The 22,391-nt window shown below is 39.2% G+C and overlaps 2 protein-coding genes across 7 annotated transcripts; both read left to right on the forward strand.

Annotated features, from left to right (window-relative positions):
- The first annotated feature begins 530 nt into the window (after nucleotides 1–530).
- Nucleotides 531–15,222, forward strand: LOC112575226. 4 transcript variants are annotated; one of them, XM_025256919.1, is made up of 14 exons: nucleotides 531–650; nucleotides 2,664–2,822; nucleotides 4,737–4,869; nucleotides 5,526–5,664; nucleotides 6,602–8,540; nucleotides 8,933–9,157; nucleotides 9,522–9,671; nucleotides 10,036–10,218; nucleotides 10,741–11,056; nucleotides 11,861–12,062; nucleotides 12,677–12,800; nucleotides 13,331–13,642; nucleotides 14,062–14,214; nucleotides 14,392–15,222. In XM_025256919.1, exons 5-14 carry the CDS (start codon nucleotides 7,614–7,616, stop codon nucleotides 14,626–14,628), a joined length of 2,829 nt encoding a protein of 942 aa, XP_025112704.1. In that variant the 5' UTR covers nucleotides 531–650; nucleotides 2,664–2,822; nucleotides 4,737–4,869; nucleotides 5,526–5,664; nucleotides 6,602–7,613; the 3' UTR covers nucleotides 14,629–15,222. The 4 variants fall into 4 exon arrangements, with proteins under 4 accessions (XP_025112704.1, XP_025112705.1, XP_025112703.1 ...); XM_025256920.1 differs by lacking the exon at nucleotides 2,664–2,822 and having other exon boundaries at nucleotides 538–650; nucleotides 5,526–6,054; XM_025256918.1 differs by lacking the exon at nucleotides 2,664–2,822 and having other exon boundaries at nucleotides 538–650.
- A 930-nt stretch (nucleotides 15,223–16,152) lies between these two features.
- On the forward strand, nucleotides 16,153–22,099 carry LOC112576341 (EMILIN-1-like). 3 transcript variants are annotated; one of them, XR_003101807.1, is made up of 4 exons: nucleotides 16,153–17,799; nucleotides 18,189–18,266; nucleotides 20,119–20,240; nucleotides 21,345–21,474. XR_003101807.1 is itself a non-coding variant. In XM_025258709.1 (3 exons), exons 2-3 carry the CDS (start codon nucleotides 20,132–20,134, stop codon nucleotides 21,734–21,736), a joined length of 501 nt encoding a protein of 166 aa, XP_025114494.1. In that variant the 5' UTR covers nucleotides 19,305–19,481; nucleotides 20,119–20,131; the 3' UTR covers nucleotides 21,737–22,099. The 3 variants fall into 3 exon arrangements, 1 of the variants encoding a protein (XP_025114494.1); XR_003101808.1 differs by lacking the exons at nucleotides 20,119–20,240; nucleotides 21,345–21,474 and having other exon boundaries at nucleotides 16,153–17,552; nucleotides 17,641–17,799; nucleotides 18,189–18,298; XM_025258709.1 differs by lacking the exons at nucleotides 16,153–17,799; nucleotides 18,189–18,266 and adding an exon at nucleotides 19,305–19,481 and having other exon boundaries at nucleotides 21,345–22,099.
- The last annotated feature ends 292 nt before the right edge of the window (nucleotides 22,100–22,391 follow it).

The raw sequence follows: 22,391 nt of genomic DNA on the forward strand, positions 1-22,391 counted from the left end.
CATATGCAGTGATGTCAGCATCGTCTGCTCCATCTCGTCATAGTACTGATAACTAACAGTATTAGTGTTTTTGTATGTGCATGCAAGTGATTTAACATTCCACGTTATCTTATATCTATTTCCTTCTCCAGTTCTCTCATCATTTGTTTCAATTACTTGAAATCTATACCAGTTGAATACAACTTTATCAATTCAGAACAGCTGTAACACACAAGTATGGCAAAATTTGTGTAGAACTATATCATGTCAGAACTTGGTGAAGGTCCGATGATACACCCCCAATTAAGATTAATTACACGCACACTTTTTAAAAAGTTGCATGCCTACATTTATATTGCCTGGCAAGCAGCCATGCAGCTATCCCTTTATTTGAAACGCGACGTGCATAAATCCTGAAAATGTCTTACAACAGCCTTTAAAAAAAAACCCTGCTGTCTCACTGCAAACGATCGGCCCACAGAAGTCTGTGGACTGGCCGCTATTCTCTATCAAACCAAGTCCATGATCAAACCATGAATTACTTGTTCATGCAAGGTCAACCTCGAGGTCAGCTGCGAGTAAACGACGTCACTTCCGGCAACTATACAGCTAACTTCCGTTCAGTAATCGAGATGGATCTATACTTTCGGCTGTGCATTTTCATACAACAGGTGAATTTATTGCTTTTTACATATTTTGAAACTATTTTTAATATTATACCAGATTATCCCCCAAAGTTCCAGTGTCTTCGAAGACAAGTAAATGTAATTAAAACTACCTTTTTCGCATTGTCAACAATGACATGATTGTCTCTCACTTTCAGGCGTCTGCAGTTACTTAGTCGAAATAATCAAAGTTTTTAATCGATTTTAATTACGTTAAAGTTACAATTGTAAAGTTTTGTTTGAACAAAAGATATTACTTTTTTTTCACTATTAACTTCATCCTTATTCTTCAGTTTGTGAATAACAGTCACAAACGAAAATTGATATTAATGTACAAACTAGAACAATACAGACTTAATTATTCATGAATACAAAATACGTCATCTTAACATATCCTCATTTTTATGTTTAACATTTACAGTTTGTAAAAATTACTTCTTTAGATTGTATTTTTATTTTGAAAAGATTACATTCTAAAACCTTTGCTATGGTGCTTTTTCTGTACCATAAATTTATTATTGTTGTTAATAGTACTAAAACATTATGGGGTTCTTAAAGTATAATATTTGCAGTTAGTTCCAGATCGTGTCAGCCTTTGTTGCTAATAAAGCGAACTATGCGATTAGAGAATATTCTTTTAGTAAGAGAACAGTGTAGTCCAGTCTGGTTATAACTTTTTTGTTTGTTTTTTTTTTTCAACCAGAGGGATGCCTGATTTATCTTTCTCTGTTCTTCTACCATTATTGTTCAAGAGGGCTTGGGTCTTGAAAAATTAATTGCAGGTGCTGGGTAGCTTTGCAACAAAGGATCTGTTTTGATGGTGTCATGTCAAGATTACCCTGCTGCTATCATATTGCTGTAGTTGAGCTTATTCCAAAGATATAGTATGCTCTGCTGGCATAATATATTGACACTGCATGTGTTGTTATGGAAAGTAATCTGTAAGCACTTTTGGCTGGATGGCTACCTAATTTCCTTTAGATTGTGTATGGTGTCATCAGTATGTTCAGAGTTTATACAGTTCTTGTGCATTTTTTCATCCAGTTGAACACATGTTAAATGTTTATTATTTGTAATGGTCAGTTGTTTATTACTTCTTTTTTAAAGCAGGGGCTGGAATACCACTATTAATTATAAGGATTTTGTTCCCTGAGTCTTGGCAGATGTTTGTGGTACAAGTGTGTGATCTATGGCTGGCAGTGAACTCATAATAAGTGTGAAACTAAGAGATTGTTGAGCTTGAAGTTTTTTTAAAATATGTGTTGGTAATATGTCAGAATCATAATACCAGTCCATAAAATTCTTCAAGTTCAACAGCAAAACTTTATTTATCTGCTGGTGCAGTTATTGTGGCTTGCTTGCTGGAAAATACACAGCTGCAGAAAAAAATTGTGATAGCAGAGATATAGCAGCTACACTGAGCACAGTTTATAACAACCCAAAGTAGACTATAAATTCAGGCTAGCTCAGCTCAAAACAATCATCACCAGTGTTGGTCAAATGGCATTGGCTCTCTGCAGTATTTATAGAGCATTTTCATATGTAAAAGGTAAAAAGCAGAACCTTTGTGATCTGAGGTTGCATAATCTTCACAGGCAAATGGGTAATGTCTGTGTAGGTATTTTTCAGAAGGCAACTGCATTATCACTTCTTTCCAAAACCTGTATGCCTCTTTGTGTGACGCATTGCACAATCTTGTAGAGCGATGACACTAACATTCTGAGTTTTAGCTTGTATACTTTAACTCTGTACAGTTTAAATATCTTTAGTTGATGAACCAATTTTTAAATGGTGGTTGATCAGGAACTCAGAACTGTAAACATTTAATTACCATTCCGCCAACCGTCCCTCTCGTCCCATTCCTATGTTGACCATAAGTATCTGTTTGACAAATAAACTATCCTGCACAAGTCAAACTGTGGTAAAAGAGTGTGTTCATGTTGATAATATCAGAAGATATCATTGTGATGTTCTACACTTGAATGTCTTCTTCATTGTTAACATGAAATTTGATCACAGTGAAACTTACGGATGAAAGTTCAACAAAATTTTCCCAGTCCACAGCATTGCCTGTTAAACCTGGAGTCACCTGCTCTGCTGTAGTCCCATTGTGATCTGACTGCAGCACTCCTGTCATTTGAATTGACACATCAGCTTCTTGCTGTATTTCACCTGGAGGTAATTGCTGCACAGTTCACAAACTATTGTGTACATAGTAAGGTGCACATTTATAATTCCAAAGCAACAATGTCTTGAAACATACTGGAGAAAGAAAACATGAGATGAAGACTGCTTTTGGCAAATGTTGGGATATTTGTTTTTCTTTTGTGATCATGCGTCCATTTTTTTTTTTTTATGAACAGTTACTTTTCTTCCTGTTTTATTTTTTGAAGTGAGGTTGGGTAGGTAGCAGAGATTATGTTGTGAGAAACAGATTAAATACCATGGAAAGTGAACATTTACTTTTGGCTGCAATCCTTTCCCTGCAGTTTGCAAAATCATTGAATTAGCTTCCAGCTTTGAAGAAATATTTCCCATTGCTTGATTAGCAGAAAGTGGATAACTAAACTGTATTCTTCTTCTTCAGGCCTAGAGACATAATGTTTGGGGAAGCCATAGAAAACAACAAGACTGTACAAGTGTTAAAGACTGGTTTTTATGTCCCAACTGTGCAATAACTAGTGGTCATCTCATTGCTGAAAACAATTTATGCATGCAAGGGAGCATGAAGTCCATCATAGCTGTCTCTGTCTTTAGATTTTTTTTTTCTTAAAACAAAACAGCTTGGACACCAAAAATTCTACAAACTCATTACCTCTTGCTAGAGGAAGTGTGTAGTAAAAAAGCTTTGTAGAACATTACAACTACAAGTAGGCATTATTGTTACATGCATACTGAAGCCATTGATACATACCCTGTTTCTTGTAAAATTTTAAAGGGTTGATAGCAAGTCACACAACTTGCATCAACTAGTCACGGAACCCCTAACCTCTCAAGTCCATGGAATGTGATCTGAATATGCTGGGAGAAGTCATTTCACTCAGGAAGTTTCATGATGAATTACAAGCTCTGAAGTTCAGAGCACACTCCTTGGTGAAATCTCCCAAGGCCTCGGTTATGAAGCAAGTATAAGGCATTACTTCTGCAACATGGGGAATTCAAGGACGAATGTCTTGTTACTGGTTATAAATCGATGTACAGACCATGCAGATGTTGTTTTACCCCTGGAGCTATATTATAAAGTCCTAGGGTAAAGAAAAGAAGTAGTGTTCACAGGGTCTGGAAACTGCTTTATAACTTCAGAAACAAGATGCTTTTCCTTAAGTTACCCATGTTGCCCTATGGCAATGCCTTACCCTCACTTCATAACTAGGACCTCAGCTGTTGATGATGCTGATCAGCCACCTTTAATCTGACTTTATCTTGGTGGTAACTATTGCAGCCTGGTGGTGCAGTGGTTAAACACTTGCCATTAATATGGTGAGAATCATCTTTTTGGGGTTTGGAGTTTGCTGTGGGTATGCTGTTCTTTCTGTGCATGCAACACCTTTTACAGTCTCAGCTCCTTTGCCATGACTATAGCCTTAGTTGTTGGCTTGGCATTAATTACCATCCTTTTAGCCTTTGTTTAAGGAGTTTAATTACTGCTGCACAGATTAGCAGCAATTAGTTCATAAAAGTTTGTTTTTATTATTTTTTAAATCATCACTGATATATAAAAATTAACCTAAAGATAGTTTGTTCTATATTTAAATGCAGCAACTCCTTCCCTAAAGTGGTCATTGTTGTTAATACAATTTTCAAAATGACTGTAAGCCTAGCCAATGTTCAGCAGGAAACTCCCATGGTCTTATGAAATTGGCAACATTGTGTTAGGGGTGTGACTCCTCAGATGTTTGTGGAGGAGAACATTCCCAGCAGTTTTTTTTTTTGTTTCACCACACCATACTCTCTCCTTCCACTCCATACTCATAGCATTGCTAATCCAGTCTTTATATTCTCCACAATTTCTTTCGATCTTTAAACAAAAGTAAATATGGTCACAGCTTTCAGTCATAATCACTGCAGATTTTGTACTGTTTATCATTGCAGCTAGTGGTCTGGTGCAGACATCATGAGCACAAAACGACCATTTCCTCTGGGTGGGACCCAGGAATACAGTGAAGAGGCTTCGGCACCAAAGATAAAAACAGTGAATTATTCTGGGTCTCTGGATGCCATTAAGGTGAGAAAAGATCGGTGTGATGACCACAGAGACAATAGTAGTTTATTCCTTGTTACTCCTTGAGGTCGCAACAACACCTCACCAGCGGACCCAGTTTTGGGCAGCCCCCATCCCCTCCCCCTCAGTTGGGCCCATGGGGTTCCAACGTCCTTTGCCTCACTCTCTGCTGTTCTTTTCCAAGTCTGCTTTGGTCTCCCAACTCTCCTCTTCCCCTGAGTGTTCCAGTCAAGCAGAGACAATACTGTTAGATAAAAACAGTCGTCTTTATTGCAGTTTGTAGCATGTAGTGGTCATGACTTTTGACAGAAAGTTTAGTCCCTGAAAATGTTGATACAAAAGCTCACTAGAGTTACACTGTCAGATCAAACGCCCGCAGTTGAGACTAGCCTGCAGGCTGTGGAGTATGATATAGATTCATTAAGGCACAGGTTACATGTTACAGAGTATGTTGTTTCATAATTCAATTTGCTAGGTAGCTTTTGTTTATATATTGATAGAGATTTTTCTTTGCTTAGTCCCAGGATTTAGTATAGTGTGTGTGCATGCATGCATGCTTCATTTGCATGTATAGAAACAGTAGTATCTCTCACTTCAGTCTTCATCTGGCATGTCATGCAGAGTGTCACCATTGCTCTTCTGTTTCTCATATTCCACAGATTGCATATGGCTACAGTTCTGGTACCAGCAAGAAGTGGATGGAGTCAGACGAAGATAAAATTGTAGGCTGCAGAAAGCCCGGCTACAGCCAAGACATGAAAAGATTAAGCAATAAAGACATCCATTCAACCACCAGTGGTAGTATCTTTTGTTTCCTAATGTCCACTGTAGCAGGTTGACAGGTTTTTGTGACTTTGAAAATAATTGAGAACCGTGGGTTACAAGCTAGCTTGGCTGTTAAAATGCTAATGATTGTATTAAAACTAGAGTGCAAGTTAATGCTTAGCCCAGTGGTGCCCCACCTTTTCTTGCCTGAGGGCCGCACTGGACATGATATAAAATCTTGCGGGCCAGAACATGGCAGTTTTGGCAGAATCATGATGCTAAAAATGAAATTATATTGTGTCATTAAAATGAGTGGGCCAGATGAGGCATCTTCGTAGGCCACATGTGGCCTGTGGGCCGTAGGTTGGGCATCCCTGGCTTAGCCCCAGTGAAACATGAAGTTAATCCCAAAGTTACTGACAGGTTAGTGAAACTGTTATTAGTTTGACACAAAAATGCATTATGTTTTTTTTTAAATCTACTTTTGATGTAATTGAAAGCCACATTCATTTTGAGCACTTAGCACTTGTTACTGAGAAATTGCCATTGAACAAGTCTATTTGTGTAATTTCACAGGAAATAAGGTTTAGTCTTCTTTTCAGGCCATATTGGAGAATTCTTATGTTCAAAAGATTTTTCTCGCATGTTGAACAGAGCTGTCAGCATCGATTTGGGGAATCAGTATTAGATAATGAACTCATACCATAAAGTTGAAAATGATTTTATTCCCATGTGGGCATGTAAAATAGCTGACAGCATAACAATGTTGATGGCTTATCTAAATTGTTGTTAATTGGTTATCAAACATCTGTCCAGTAAGATTCCATTCTTAGATTTGTAGCAGTCATGTATCTGAGAGCTGCCACAAAAAATATTTAAAATTAAATATGTTAGCTGTTATTTTCACTTGTGGAGTTTAGACTTGGTAGTTGAATATATTTTTGAGTCCAAACTATTCTTTGTGTCCTAGGCACTTCTCAAGGTTTCAGTCATGGAGTAAGTGAGAGCTTGTCCAGAGTATCAGGGCAGACAATAACTTTTGATTACAATCATGGTTCCAGTACAGCAGGGCCAAGTAATTTTTCCAACTTCCAACATAGTGAACTCTTCAGTGGTAAGAAAGGATTTGGCAGCTTTAAGCAGGAAGCAGCTGACTTGCAAGGGAATCAAATGCAGATTTCCAGAGGGGAATGTAATTATGCTGATGATGCCGACATTGGTTCTGGCGGCAGCCCATGGGAGATAGGGAAAAACTGTGATCCCTCAGCTCATCAGCCAGTGAGATTTGACAAAGTGAACCAAGGAGATCAAGATTCCCACTGCAGGTTTACATGGAGAATCAGAAGAGGGAGTCAGATGGGGGTAAAAAATCTGAACCAGGATTTTGGTTTTGGGAGTGAGATGAACATGAGAGGTAGAAGTTTCAGAGGTCAACCAAGTAGACAGGCGAAAACTCCCAACCAGAGCTTCATATCAGTGTTCAGACAGAGATCAGAGTCAAGTGGTGGTGAGGACGAGTCGGAAAATGCCACTAACACAAATTTTAGGATCACTCATTCTTTAGGAGTGGGAAGAGGTCAAAACTTTGGGAATCAAAAAATGAGAAAGCCAAGAACCTTTGGTGGACAGAACCATCCAGCAGAGTCCGAGAGCATGAATCATGGGTATGGCAGGGATCAAGCAAAGATAAAACATCAGATCCATGATTTTGTTTTTGGAGATGTGGCAGACATGAGAGGTGAAAGTTTCACAGTTCGAGCAAGTAGACAAACTCAAAACCAGACATTCAGATCTGAAAGGGGCTCAGTGTTAGGACAGAGGTCAGAGTCAAGTGGTGGTGATGATGAGTCGGAACATGCCACTAGCACAAATTTTAGCATCACACATTCTTTAGGAGTGGGAAGAGGTCAAAACTCTGGGAATCAGAAAATGAGAAAGCCAAGATCTTTTGTGGACAGAACCAGTTAGCAGAGTCTGAGAGCATGGATCATGGGTATGGCAGGGATCAGGCAAGGACAAAACATCAAAGCCATGATTTTGTTTTTGGAGATGTGGCAGACATGAGAGGTGAAAGTTTCACAGTTCAAGCAAGTAGGCAAACTCAAAACCAGACATTCAGACCTGAAAGGGGTTCAATGTTAGGACAGAGGTCAGAGTCAAGTGGTGGTGGGGATAATGGTGGTAATGATGTGCTAGAAAATGTCAGTGGTGAAAGTTTTGGCATATCCCAGTCTTTTGATTGGGGGCAAGGTCAGAAAAAGGGAATGTCAAGGTCTTTTTTGGGAGAGACCGAACAAGAGGAATCCAAGAGTAGGGGCTTTAGAGGTAGAGGGAATCATGGGAACACTAGCAAAGGAGACAATCCAGTAAGGCGTGGCCAGTTCAGAGAAAAACCTGAGCACCTAGTCATAAGTGGCTTAGACCAACAGGGACAATCAGGAGGTAATAGGTGTCCTGGAGCTTTTGGAGGAGGAAGAGGAGGTGGTGGTGATAATGGCAGTGGAAGCGTTGCTTTTGGTCGTGGGGCCAGCTTAGGCCGAGGAGCTGCATGCAGGTTTGCACGAGGAAGCAATAGTACTGTTGCACCAGTTCCACTTATGAGCATAAAATTTGAAGGTCTGGAAAAGTGGAACAACCAAGGAGGACCAGGGAGGTGGAACACTCGGGGCCTGCAGTCGGGAAGAGGTGCTTTCTCTCACAGCAGAGGCAGAGGTAGCACTACAAGACTGGATGGCCACTCTGCTAGCTCAAGCAGCATAACTAGCAATAATTCACCCTTTGGCCAAGAGCAGCCTCATGCTGGGGAGAGTACAACCTTCAACAGGCCAGCCAATCAGAACAACCTTGGCGATGTGTCATGGTCCTGTCGATATGCTTTGATGTTTGGAGGCAGTTTGGACAACCCACAGGTGTGTGCAACTAGCATCTGTCCTTAAAAGGAAGGCTTTACTGTACTTTTTTATGCAGACAATCCTCTTGCTGCATAATTTGATTTGATAATATGATGATCATCATCCCCGAAATATTTACACATTATGTGTTAACATATGAAAGTGTTTAGGCGCCATAATATCAACTTGTGTATGCATGTATTCTTTTTCTGAATCATATCACATTGCTACCCCTTTACGCTTTATGCATTTTTACTCCTTACAGACCCTTCATAACTGATATATCATCAAATGTGTGACTATATTTTGCAAAGTTGTTGTGAAATCTTTGCCAACCATAGTCACACATTCAATGGAAAACTTTCAAGAAACTATTTTGAGGTCCTGTGTTTCTTCATTTCTGCATACAGGCAGTGCGGCTGCAGCAGTTCAAAGACTTTTTAACAAACTTTCCAGAGCGTATCAATGCTATACAAACCATTATTAATGGCATCACTGCAAGCAGACTGAAGCTGACAGCTGACTTTGAAGCAGAACATTTGATGACAGTTATCAAGCCTCTGTTCACAGGCCGCCTCAGTCTTGGTGAGACCTTTCTCACTCGTGGCTTGGGTCTGAGCAAAAAGGCTGTCAAGGCAAGTGTTCAGAGTCCTTTTTGTATTAACTTTGTTATAAAGTCCTCATACTTTTTTTTAAAAGAAATTATTTATTGTAGATGATTGATTTTTGTAATTATAAAAGAGAGAAAGATCAGCATTTCTGAGTGCTGTTGCCAAGACCATCAAATCTTTGTTTCCTTTTAAAATTCTAACATCACATTCTGAAAAGATCTGGTCATGTAAAGAAATTTAAGACATCCGCTTTTCTTGATTAGACCAATCTGAAAAATTGTCTTAGCAGTCAGAGATGGGGTTTCAGATGCCTTAAGCATGCTTATGCTTCATTATAGATTTATAGCAGAAGTATGCATTTGTTGAGTAATGATTTTCTCACTTTTAGCACGACTGTTTTACACGTGGCCTGGAAATTTTGAAGACAAAGTCAGTGGAGGAGATTATGGCTCTTGAAGATTGTGGAGTCGAAGCTTTGAAGGAGGAAGTGCTTCAGCAGAGTAAAGAAGACTATGATGCTTTCAAGAAATTTATATATGTAGGTATTACAGTAGGCCAAAATGTGTTTCCCTTATGCTTATTAAACAGCACAATGAGAATATATTCACATGACCATTGATCGCAGTGTTTTTTATCAAGTTAGTAAATAAGGCTAGACATGGTGAACTAATTAACCCTGTAAACAACTGCCACACTATAAAACAATTTTTTAGAAATTGAAATCTGAGCATCATTCTCACTGGTTGATGCACACTTAATTTCTGAACAGCCTAAATTTAAATAGTCTTTTTTTTTTTTGCATTATTTATGTATACTAAATTACTTGTTAATAAATTATATTAATTATTAAAGCAGATGAGAAGAAATGAAAATAGCTTATTTTTCCTTTTTTTTTTTTAAAGGAAAAACATGCTTCTGAATCTGACACCTCAGAAAAGATTCGTACAGCTGCTATATCAACAGTTAGGTCAACTGAGTGGCACTTTCCTCTGGCAGACAAAATAATGATGTTTGCAAAAGAAGTTGAAAAGCCAGGCATGGAAGATGTTCCCCTCATATCTCGATTTGATGTCACTAGCTTTAAGGTATGATGACCTTTGTCTTATAAGAATACTAATTCAAGGTATGCCAAAGTTGCTTCAACATAGGGTTGTGGCATGTTGCTTTAAAAAAAAATATTCCATGTAAAATGAACTTGTTCCAAGTTAGGTTTCTTGAAATTCCTCCCAATAGTTCAGTGTAGCCAGTGGGAGATAATGAATATTTGAAGTTGTTGCTTTCATATTTGTAGTCAGATTTTCTTTACCTTAACTCATTGATAGTGGGACCCTGATTGTCATGATTCTACCTAGATGTACATGAAATTTAAACATTAAACCAAAAAAGAATGTGAAATACAGATGAGTAAATCTGAGTGATAATTAAAATTCACAATATGTAGAAATCAAATATCCCTACTTGCCATCATCATCTTTGAACAACTTTATTGCTTACATGTTTTCAAAAACAAATTCCAGTACGTCCGAATACTACCTTGTTTTGATCAGTGTTTCATCGGAGTCCTTGTTTCGTTCTTGAAGAGTAAAAGCAGAACTCCATCATTGCAGGTGGGCATAACTGTGACAGTGGTCTACAGGCTTGAGCAGGTACCTCAAGTAGCAGAGGACCAGGCTCCCAAAACAGCTTGTGGCCAGGATCAGAACCTTCTTGTAAATTGCCACATTTACTTTGATGACACTCTTGTTGGGAAGGGATGTGCTAAGAGTCGTAAAGAGGCACAGAAACTGGCATATGAAAATTTGCAAAACAGACTTTGTTCTGAGTCATTTGCTGCCATTGCTGCTGGACCAAAGATACCAGAAAACCCATCCAGTTTGCCTGACTTCCTTGATGTTGTCTATAAAGGAGCAAAACCACAGCAAGGTGGGTTAACTCTTACCATATAGTATAAGAAGTACTCACTATATGTAGTGCAAGAAGTACCTTTTCTAAGATTCAGTAGCTTGCTCACAAAGGACAATTTTGTGGAGGTTTTTTTTCCTTTTTTTTTTTACCTGAGAGAATTGAGCTTAATAAGAACCAACAATTTTACCTGATAGTCTAAACTCTTTTATGGATGAGAAAACTGTTAATTAGTTGTATAGTGTGTGTAATACCATATTATAGTATTAATCTTGTGTTAATGTTGAAGATTTAAACACACATTCATCTTGCTTATAGGAGAGCTCATGGTATCTAAAAAAATAAAATACTATATGCTCAAACACTTCTATCCATCCAAACAACTTATATAATCGAATGTGCACAGAGAATTTGAAAAAATAAAAATTAAGCATAGGTATGCATTTATTTAAAGACCTATAACTTGCTTAAAATGAAAGATATTTATTTATTCAGAGTTATAATAAAGGAATAATAAATATTTATAATATAGAAGGGGACAAGTCATTTAGAAAAGCAACCTTGTAAACTTCAGTTGTATCTAAGACCTTATGAAAAAGTTTTTCAACCAATTGTCTACAAATACTTTTCCACTTAGCTTAGAGACACAGTCAGTAATATTTTAAAATGTGTCCAAAATAAGTGATTTGAGCATTTTCATTTTTATAAATAAGTGAAATGAATAACGAAGGAGATTATCTTGAAAAAGCATCCCCTGTGGGTTGGGAATTGGATGTGTAGTACTGAAGGCTACAATAAGAGCATGTTCTTCACGTGATTTGTTAGGCAGCAACAGTCACAAGCTCAGCCTTATGAAGCTTCACCCACCGGATCCAAATGCCGACCCTGATGATATTGTCATCATGGAGTCAGAAGGCGACAACCTAGAAGAAAATGCCTTTAAGGTACTGGAGTTTTCAGCCACCAAGAATGGCATGTTGCTCAGCTGGCGACAGCTGGACAAGGGCAATGCTCCAGGCAGTTTCAGGTACATCGTGTTTTGTTTGAGAAATGTACCATGGCACCTCGATTTGCATTACTTGAGGGTCTTCATGAAACATAGTGATTTCTTATGCCTGAAGTGTACATCTTCCTCTTATTTTTTATATCTGAGTTTATCTTCCCCTCATTTTTTTCACCTGCCAACTTGCCATATATCCTCCACAAAGACACAGACGCAGTGGACAGTATATTGCAGGCATTTATACCATGGTTTACCATTGATTGAAGTGAATGGGCATGGAAATTATTTTTAAGTGACTTTGATCTAATCATATATTGATATGAGATTGATCAAGTCCAGTAAGTATAAGGGTTTATTTCTGTCTTTAGAAGTACATGTATGTAGACAAAACAAAATATTATTGCTAAATAATTATGACCTTTTGAGTCAATATCTATAAGTCCTTTCAAGCCTACTGAATATAAACATTGAGACTATCAGGTCAGCTCTTTCCACATTTCTGCATATGTCTGTTTCTTCATATTATAGGGTACTAGTTAAATTTCCAATATTGGTTCAACCACCTTGCAGGTGGACTTTAGGCTTCAAGTGGTTGCTATCAACCAACAACCAAATGAATGTCTGGTCATCATTTTCAGGTGTGAAATGATTCTTCAGAACACGAAAAAGGTAGTTGGAGTGTCTACATCCAAAACCAAGGCCCGCAATGCAGCGGCTGCCCTCATGCTGGTGGATATGTACCAAAACCAGGATGTTGTCAAGGTATTCAATCTGTACTAAGAAGTCTTTTTTCCTGTGCAGTTTTGTTTATGAAAATACAGAAATACACATTCTGACAAGACATCATTCCTTTTGAGAATTTAGTGTGGGTCACATCATTCAGGCTGTTTATAGATTTTGTGTTTTTTTCTTGTCTGGCGAGCAGCTAAAACAGTTTTTTTTCATCTTTGTCCTTAAGTGGATAGCATTAGTTATAGTTCATCGAAGACAGTTACAATTTTTATGTGGGATGAATTTGCTACATCCGACTGCTGGGATCAGTCTTCAGACTTTCATCGCCATTTGTTCAGGCAAACTGCTGCTCATGACTTCGAACAGTGAAGAATTTGGAAGACCTTAGTTTAAAGTTATTAATGCAGTTCTCATTTACTTGCCTACATAAGACCCACATATTTTTGGATTAGGTCAATTTATGCAGTTAAATTCTATTGCTGCTGGCTGTCAGAACACAAAGACAGGTCCGCTGATGGCAGTAATAGTTTTAAGACGGCGTCATTGTCTATGGTCGGCAGATTTCCCTCCCAGACAACGAGGCTGGGAAAATATCATACAAAGAGATCGAAGAGCGAGCGAGGGAGTTGAAAGCGGAGGGTCCATACCGCTCCGAGCGAGTGGACTGTGACTTGACCGTGCCGGATGAACGAGCTGAGGAGAAATGCAAGGCCGTGAACCGACAGAAAGCAGGGGCACAGCAAAGCGACAAGGCGGCCGGCAGTCAGACCTGGGACAAGCCAGATACTGAGCTAAAGCAGTGGCTGGACAACGAACTTCGACCTTGGCTGGAAGACGCCATCGTGGAACGAATAGAAAAATACACAAGCAAGGTATGCATCTTTCGCCATTTTATTTATATATATATAGAGAGAGAGACTATATTGTGTCATGTCTCGGATATCGCCTGCCCTTTTCCCTTTCTTTTTTCTTTTTTTAACCCCGTTCGTTCTTTCTTGTGCTCCCTTTTTGTTTGTTTGGATTTTTTTCTCTCATCTGTTTGCTTGCTTGCTGTTAGCTTTGTTATTACTTTTTTTATTATTAGAAGAAGGCTAGTTAACCCAAATTCTTTTTAATACAGTGTAGCAGTATTTCGGAAGTATCTTAAAGAACTTAAAAATAACCCGCACACTATTGAAAAGGCATGTTAACTCCTGTGGTTTCCAAGAGTTAACTTTTCTAAAAGAGATAACAGCAAAAATACACAGACGCGGTCGTTCCTAACAGTAATATCGATGCTCTCTGTGTGAAGCTGACCCTGGAGGAGCTGGTGTTCGAGTTCCCGAGGTCGGCACGAAGGTTCGCTCTGGCCGCGGCCCAGAGCTTCTACTTGGTGACAGGAGCACGTGGTTCACAGGACCAGGGCTTTTGGCCTGGTGCTCGACACCGAGGCCATACCCCACAGGTAGGTGTTTTGGATCTGTAGGTGTGTGGGCGTGTGAGCATGTTTTCTTTCCCTACCGAGTTTGGCGACTTGACAATATCTGCGGTCGGCTCTCCGTATCTCGATACAACAATTTCAGAACGAAAAAAAGTATGGTTTTGAGCTTCATTAATTGATGTATATATGTTTATTTTTAAGGAAATGGTGAAGATCTTGCATGTGAACAAGGGAAAAAGCGGCCGCTACCAGATAATCTTTGCCAACAAACCCTTCTCGGCGGCGCAACAGGCAGACTTCGTCCGCCGGTTCCCGGCGATCCACAAGGCCCGGGCCAAAGCCATGGCCGAGCGGGAACGACAGAGGAAGGACTTTGGCAGTGGTGACCTCAGAGAAGAACGAGAAAACCTCAAAGAAGTTGAAACTGAAGAAGACTGAAGTCAAGGAGATGTGTGTGTATGTCAGTGCGCGCGTGTGTGCGTATGTATGCGCATGGGCTAGTCCGTCAGCAGCATGTGTCGAGATGTAAAAAGAGTGAAAAGATGAGGCAGAAATGTGACCTGTTCGATGACAGTGATAACAGACTGCACTGAAAAGGAAACATTTTGAAACTGATTGGACAACCAGGTTCCATGTTGGGTCATGTTGAAACTTCTCGTTCGGCTTCATCCTCATTTCCTTGCTCTCGGACGTGTTCCATTGCTTGTTGCATTCTGTATTCCATTTTTCTTCTAAAGCTTGAGAAAGAAGACATTGATGACTGCTCACGCTCCTGCTTGGGCGTGATCGCATGTTTAAGTCTGAACTATGACTATCATTCAAGCTGTAATGGAAACTCGTTTTCTGTTTGAACGAGATGGATGAATGTGAGAGTGGAGACACAGGTGGGCAGGCGTATACCTCATGGCATTATGTTGGTATGTTTCATGCATATCTATATTTTAAGATTTTTGCAACGCAAAGAGAAATTAATTGATAGTTTGAAATTGTTCATATTGAATCTTGGTGGTTTTAATAAACTAAAAACATGCAGCTCGGTGGTTGTTATAAACTCATCATTTGTTTTCCTTTGCTTTGACAGTACGTGGAGATCGGATATCGTGGGTTCGTGTCTCATCTCAGGCACGTCGTTACCACCCACTTGAGCATATGCCGGTTGCTTAGAAATGATATAACCTTTGTTGCTAGTTTAGTGCAAAGCATTTATTATTTCCCCATCCCCCCCTCGACACACACCCATAACTTTCACGTTCCCCTGCTCGCTGTCTCCCTTTCTGTCCCCGGGCGGTCCGGTGGCGCAACGGTTAGCGCTTTCAGCAATACAGTGAGAGTTGGCTGTCCTGGGTTGAGCTCTCGTCTCGGGCACGGTGTTCTTTGCCAAGTCAAACATATTTTCATAAACTGTCTTACACAGGTCTTAAAGACCAACCTGAAGGGTTTGCCTTTTGTTTTCAGATATCAGTAGACCTATATTTTTCTGACATAGCAGCTAGCAAATCTGTCAGAAGGAGTCCTTGGCGCATCGGACCGAACAGAACACTACTATAGCAAAGAACATTAAGAATTTTTTTGGATTCAAACTCTCTTCGCTAGGGTGATATAGTCCATCGTCTGTTCTTCGTTGACCATGATTATGATAATACTTTATCGCTCCTTGGCGAGACTGTACACCACCAAAGCTCGTCAGTAATAAAAGCCACAGATTACGACCACTCATCCACACATTACATAATAACAGAACACTTATACAACTCATCAGACAGCAAATTAAAGGGATTCTAAAGGCAAAATAAAACTGCTTAGAATCGCGTACAGAGTAGGATAAATTTGAATCTCGTCTATTTATATGTGTGTTCATGTGGAAAATGTTGAAGGTTTTTAGTAGAATGTTGTGTTTAATAACAGAAATTACACGGGACTCTTTTTTTGCTTCGACTAAATCTCGTTCTCCGTCACGTGACCCTACGACGTGTGGTTTCCATAGTGAGAACCATGCCTCGAGAATGTGCTGCACCCGACTGCCTCGAAAAGATGGGAAAAGAGGATAATTTTTATGTCCTTGTTGTCCTTGTGCAATGTTTTGAAGCAGTTTTTCCTTAGTTCCATCACTGAGAATAAAGATACATTATTAAAATTATAAAATATACTTTTAACAAATTCATTATGCTTTCACTTTTTTCATGGATTATTTTAGTAGTTGTTTCCAACATCTCATGCCATACATTAAAAAAAATTACATAAATATGTCCCTGTTCTCAACTGACGAAAAACATTTTTTTCTGAATTAAGGTCTTTAACGGCAGCGACTGATGATTTACTGACTGTGACAATGAATATACAGACATATAAAGGAATAATGCATGTTATCATTAATTCACACAACATTTTGAACTTCTTGTGACTGTACTAGATTCTGTGGTCTGGCGACAACAGTGACTGTGCCATGTACATGTCCTCCATGTGTGAGTGTCAAGACCCTGGGTCAGGCCGTGTGATGGACAGGAGAGTGCTATACTTTTGTAATAACACTCTTCCCGGAGCAAGTCGTCCTGTTGAATATCACGCCGCAAAGACTCTTTTTGACCGGATCGCCCGGTACAGGTAAAACTGTGGTGCTGTTGATGATGGCCATACAGTGGTTGCAATGTGGTCACCACGTCTACATTGTGAGTGTCTGGAGATGCAGTGACGCAGTCTGCACCATCTGTATCACTTGTTGCTGCACACAATAAACACACAACAGTCAGAAGGTGTATCACCCAATCATCTTCACCTCCTGAAGTATAATTTTCATGACCGTAAAGAAGAAGAGAAGAACGTCAACGACTTCTCACAGGCGGCGAGCGGAGGGTCGTTGTACATCATCACTGATGACGTGATGTGAGTAGTACAGCGTGTGATGTGATGATAGACATCAAGGGATCTTTTATCTCATAATCACCACCAGGTGTTACACAGTATTTCCTCAATGGTTGTGACACCTGATGAAGGTGTTGTAATGTAACTAAACGAAGATTTGTCCTGTTTCACAGTTACACAAATTGTGGCATCATTTTTACGTCATTTGCACATCGTGTATTCGAGCTCATTTATTTATTTATTATTCACTCAATCACATATTCTAAATTGACACCAGCAGCATCTTCAGCAGCTGCTACTGACAGTAAGGTTTTATGTGAACTTCCACTGATTATATTTAGAGAATTAGATGTGCTTTCTTGTTGTGGGTTTTCATTAAGAGACCTACAATTATCAGCGCTAAGAGACTTCGCTTTGCTTTTAGGGGCCACCATCAGACGGTCTGTTCCTGCATCACCATCATCCGCACCAGCAACGACTCTTACCATATCAACTCACCCATTGTACGTGCCATCTTCAGAAGATTCACAGATGGGATTTTTATATATGTATAAGGAGACTGTCGCTGATCGAAACATATTTTTGTTTCAGGTTTTGTATCTGAGCTATTTTGGTGGCCGCACACCAAAAGAGGCACTGTAAAGTCTGCTGAAGCATCTGCTTGCTCCAAAACTATTTTATACAGCTTGGAAGGGAGGAAGGAAAAACGAAGATTTAACACCTTGCAACATTTAAAAGCCACAATTTATGGTAAGTAGCATTCACAGCAGTTTTAGGGATTTGGGATGGAGATTTTTAAGCTTACCTTTCCAGTCACAAAGAATGCCCTTAACACCTAGCTTGTCATTAATTTTAATTTGGCACCATTTTAAGAGCCCTTTTTTCTGCAACTTCCAAGACTCTAGTCTTTGATTTACATTAGTTGCTGTAAAAAAGTTCATATTTTAAAAATTAATCATGCCTTTGACAGTATGCCACCAGCAATAATACACAATTTTCTCCTAAGCAAATGATGTTAAGACTAATGTAATTGCAAAGATAATTTCTTAGTGTATATTGTACACGTTTTTGGAAAGCTAACACCTGTTTCTTTTCAACTCACATGAAATTGCTTTCTTTTTTTTTTTGTTGTTGTCCAGAGCCCATACTGAAACGATACAACGATGTCACAATGGCCACTTTGGACAAGTACACAGGGGAATGGCTGGCCATATCAGGTGACTGTGATGGAGGCCGCAAGTGGAGGGAGGGAAAAAAAGCAACAAAGTGTGTCGAACACTTCATCTTGATGTTTTTTTTTGGGAGGGATGCTTGTATATATTATGTGTATGAGTTTTATACTTGGGTGTTTTATGGCCTTTTGAATGGGGCATTTGTAAATAATATTGATGCCTTGATATTTATTTTATGTTTATTCATTTATAGATCTTTTGAGAGGGGTGTTTACATTTAGTATTGGTTTATATTTTATGTTGGTGCATTTTTTTAATCTTTATTGACAGTAAGTAGAAATAAAATGGCTATTATTCATATTTACCGTGTTCTCCTGGTTAAATCATGATAAAACAAATGTGTGTCTGCTGGTTATGATAGGGAATAAATAATGTATCTTAATATGTTTTTGATAATATACAACAACTTGCAAGTAAATATAGCCATTGCTAGTCTTGTTCTAATGACTTGTCAACTGAAGGACGTTTTACAGACCAAAACAAATAACAATGTTTTAAATGTATCGAACCAAGCTGTCTTCAGCTACAACACCGCAGCAAAATAGGGTTAATATATACCACCAAATATATCATTGGGGCAATATTGGTTGAATGTGGGGTTTCTTTGGGCAATGCACGAATGGCCCAAGATTGGCTTTATAGACTGGCCCAAGATTGGGATAAGATGGGCGATACCTTAGTACCAAGATTCGACCAAGACTTGCCCAATGTTGGGCCAAGCATGGGCCAACTATCCCCTCCAAGGAAGATCCAATAGAGAGACCAAGGAAGAGCCAATATTGGTTCCAAGGCAGACCAAGGATGCACCAAGCTTGGCTGAATGTTTGCTCGGAAGTTAGTGGCACGACACGAGGTTTAAGTCAGCTCTCAGTACAACAAATATGGGCTAACCCATTTTTAGAATAAGTTTGGGTTTTATACAAGAGACTTGTGACATCTGTCGACACTTACTCTACTCTCCGGTTCTCACGTCCTTAACGTAAATGTCATCACGTTATCAGCATGTGAAACTGCACGTGTCACAGCCGTCTACACCTCGGGCTATAAGAGATGTTGGGCAACAAGAGAGATTAATACCAGGACAAAACTTGACAACGGTCATTATAGGGTGTCTATGATAACGCTGTGTTCTTATATGTAGTGTTATTTTTCTGGACGACGATCCTAGTCACACAGTTAATTTAAGGTCGTCAAAATCAGGTAGGTGTAAATTAAAGCCGGTATTATCTCGGATATTGTTAGTGGGGGTTAATATGGTCAGTGTCGTGTATTATATTGTCAGATGGGGTTATTATAGTCAGTATTGTGGGTAGAGATCTCTAGAAAAAAAGGTTTGACTATTCGACTTTCACCTTCGCTGTAGGGTACCCTGCCTCCTATACACGGTAAATTAATCATAGAATTAATCATAGACAATGTTAAGCCAGCAAGAATTTTGTCAAAAGATCAATTTAAAGGAAAGCTTTAAAATTTACAACTGACCAATTATGTCTACAGTGCATCTGATGGAAACGGCTCACTGTTAGTAACATTCCTGTGAAGGCCTTGTCAGAGGTCAACAAGCAATAATTTGGTTGCACTAGGTGAAAATATTTATGTAGACTTGATGCACTTTCAGCTGAAATTGATCAAAATATCTTAGAATTATAGGAAACTATTAAAGTACTGGCATTAAAACAGATATAACACACACACACACACGTGTGTGCTATGTCTTTGTACTTACACATTCCACGCTGTACAATTTCTTAAAACTACTCAGGCCACAAAATTATTGCTACTAACCGGCGATACATAAGATAATCAGTCAGTTTAGCTGAAGTTTGGTAATTTCCAGGTGCATGTGAGAAATGACAATGGCCACGCTATCGACACTGTTGCTGGCGCTCACGCTGATGGTTTATGCGAATGCTGAGGTTGGCGTTTATCAGGAGATTATCGAAATCAATGCAAGGCTTGGTATGGACAGTGTGTGTGTTATAAAGATAGGGGATTATTCAGTCAATATTTTGGCACTGTAATAATACATGTGAATATCAATTTCCTAAATATTCTTTATTTTCAAGCCTCTAGTATTTGTATGTGAGCCTGTGACAAAAGTTCGACTCCTACAATGGGTCAAGTGTTGTAAAATTAATTTCAATACTCCTGTTTTGTTTTTTTGTTTTTTTTTTTTTTTTTTGGGGGGGGTGTTTTTGTTTGTTTGTTTGTTTGTTTGTTTGCTTGCTGCTTGGGCTATATTTGCTAAAGTTTGTGGCATAAAGTATCCATAAATGTAGCTGCCAAGATAACTGTCTATCTGGTTCTTGCTCCTGTAAAACGTCGACAGGTGTCAGTGAGACCTCACGGTCGTCACCATCGGACAAAGTCTTTCAGTTTCAAGTACAATGTCTATGTTGCTGTCAGTCTGTTCGTGTTTCTGAAGTTCTTAGTAAAATTGTCGTTCAGGCAACCATTTTGTACACACGACTCTCGTCGTCTACGAGACAACAGCGATTATCTCGGTGATCAAGGTTTTCGCGATTTGGGAACAAAGCACCATGACGACCGTCACTATGAATTCAGATGACATTCATTGTTTACAGGAACATGTTGACAAATACTCTGTGTGCGTACATTGTAGAACTTTGTCAGGGGAAAAGTCTCAGTGCAGCCCGGACGTTGGAAACTGGGTAGTGTGAATAGAGTTGACGTCACGTGACGCATCTACGACCAGGCATTTTGTTTCGTCGACGATAACACAATTCACGCATCGAAACACACAAAACATGTAAACAACAACAACAATAACACACACAAGCCAGTACTATCATATGTCTTTCAGGAGACCTTTATTCATACAGTGATGTAGTTTAAGGTTCAACAAAGAAAAAAAATACGATGTTGTAAGCAATCTAAACCCGACGGTATGTCAGAGGTCAACTTTGGTCACAAGCTCATGTACTTATGTTTGTCCAGACAAACTTCATTTAAACAAAACGGACGTTTAAGCATTTTTTTTTTTCAAGATGATAGTATTTGTGCTTCAAACAGACTGAGTGATTGAAAGTACTTTTTGTTCAGATCGTCTTGAACGACACGTCTTTTTTATGGCGACTACCAGTTTGACGACGCTTCCGAGTGGCGCTCTAGTCTTTGGCGAAATCCGGGCCAACACAGGCGGCGCCTACAACCCAGCAACCGGCGTCTTCACAGCACCTGTGGCCGGCCTCTACTTGTTCACTGTTCAGACATACATCAGAGTCTCTGGCCGCGCAAAGCTTGAATTGCGTGTGAATGGAAGTTGGATACTGCGTGCAAAAACTGGGTATGGGGATGATGAGAGTAACCAGTTTGTGTACCCCTTGTACCTCAATTCTGGAGATAAGGTGAACGTGGAAAACACCTATCCTCCCTTTACAATTTGGGCAGAGCATCATACGTTCTTCTCCGGATTGTTGTTTAGGGCCCTTTAATGTCTAAGATGAAGGCGATCATGAAGTCGTTTCCAGCAATCTAGGCAGTCTCAGAAATTGAAAACTAAAGACTCCACTCCCTTACGCTTAATGTTCAAGTCACTTCAGTGTGTGTATACTTCCAGAATAGAAATATGCAAAGCTTCTTCTCTTACTGACTTCTATTTTTAGACGTAATTAGCACGATCTAATTAAAGCTCGTATAGTCTTTTTAGACATCTCGTTCAAATGAAGGCGAAATTTAAAAAAATTACATCAGGAGCTTCCATTGTTTTCGCCGTGTAGTTGAAGAAATTCTCTTTTTGCTGTGTTGTCTTTATTTTATCCTGATGGTGATGATAATAATAAATGCCTGTGACTGTATCACGCTGGTGAAACAATAGTGATGTCATTTTGCTTCATTAACTCGAGAGGACCGCACTCTGTCTCGTCCACACATCTACGTTGTTTTCGGTAGCTCTTGTAGGTGTGAGGTATGTTGTTGTTGCTTCTTACACATATTCTGCTTTGTTCTTTCTATACCTGCATCTTATTGTTTGTGGGCTCTTTCAACTGATCTGTACATTAAATGTTGATTGTTTGTTGATGGCCGAAAAGACATGACACTGGTGAGAGAGAAAAGGGGAGACGAGTGGTCTAGTATCAAGAACTCTAT

Source organism: Pomacea canaliculata, linkage group LG11 (assembly GCF_003073045.1).
Source record: "Pomacea canaliculata isolate SZHN2017 linkage group LG11, ASM307304v1, whole genome shotgun sequence".
NCBI classification, from domain to species: domain Eukaryota; kingdom Metazoa; phylum Mollusca; class Gastropoda; order Architaenioglossa; family Ampullariidae; genus Pomacea; species Pomacea canaliculata.

What these genes read in the sequence shown, in the direction of transcription:
- LOC112576341 (XM_025258709.1), top strand. Translation starts at nt 20,132, where the DNA reads ATGACAATGGCCACGCTATCGACACTGTTGCTGGCGCTCACGCTGATG. An exon ending in CGAAATCAATGCAAGGCTTG is followed by an intron (nt 20,241 to 21,344) that starts GTATGGACAGTG and finishes CTTTTTGTTCAG; the next exon opens with ATCGTCTTGAACGACACGTC.
- LOC112575226 (XM_025256919.1), top strand. Translation starts at nt 7,614, where the DNA reads ATGGATCATGGGTATGGCAGGGATCAGGCAAGGACAAAACATCAAAGC. An exon ending in AGGAGCAAAACCACAGCAAG is followed by an intron (nt 11,057 to 11,860) that starts GTGGGTTAACTC and finishes GTGATTTGTTAG; the next exon opens with GCAGCAACAGTCACAAGCTC. An exon ending in TAGAAAAATACACAAGCAAG is followed by an intron (nt 13,643 to 14,061) that starts GTATGCATCTTT and finishes CTCTGTGTGAAG; the next exon opens with CTGACCCTGGAGGAGCTGGT.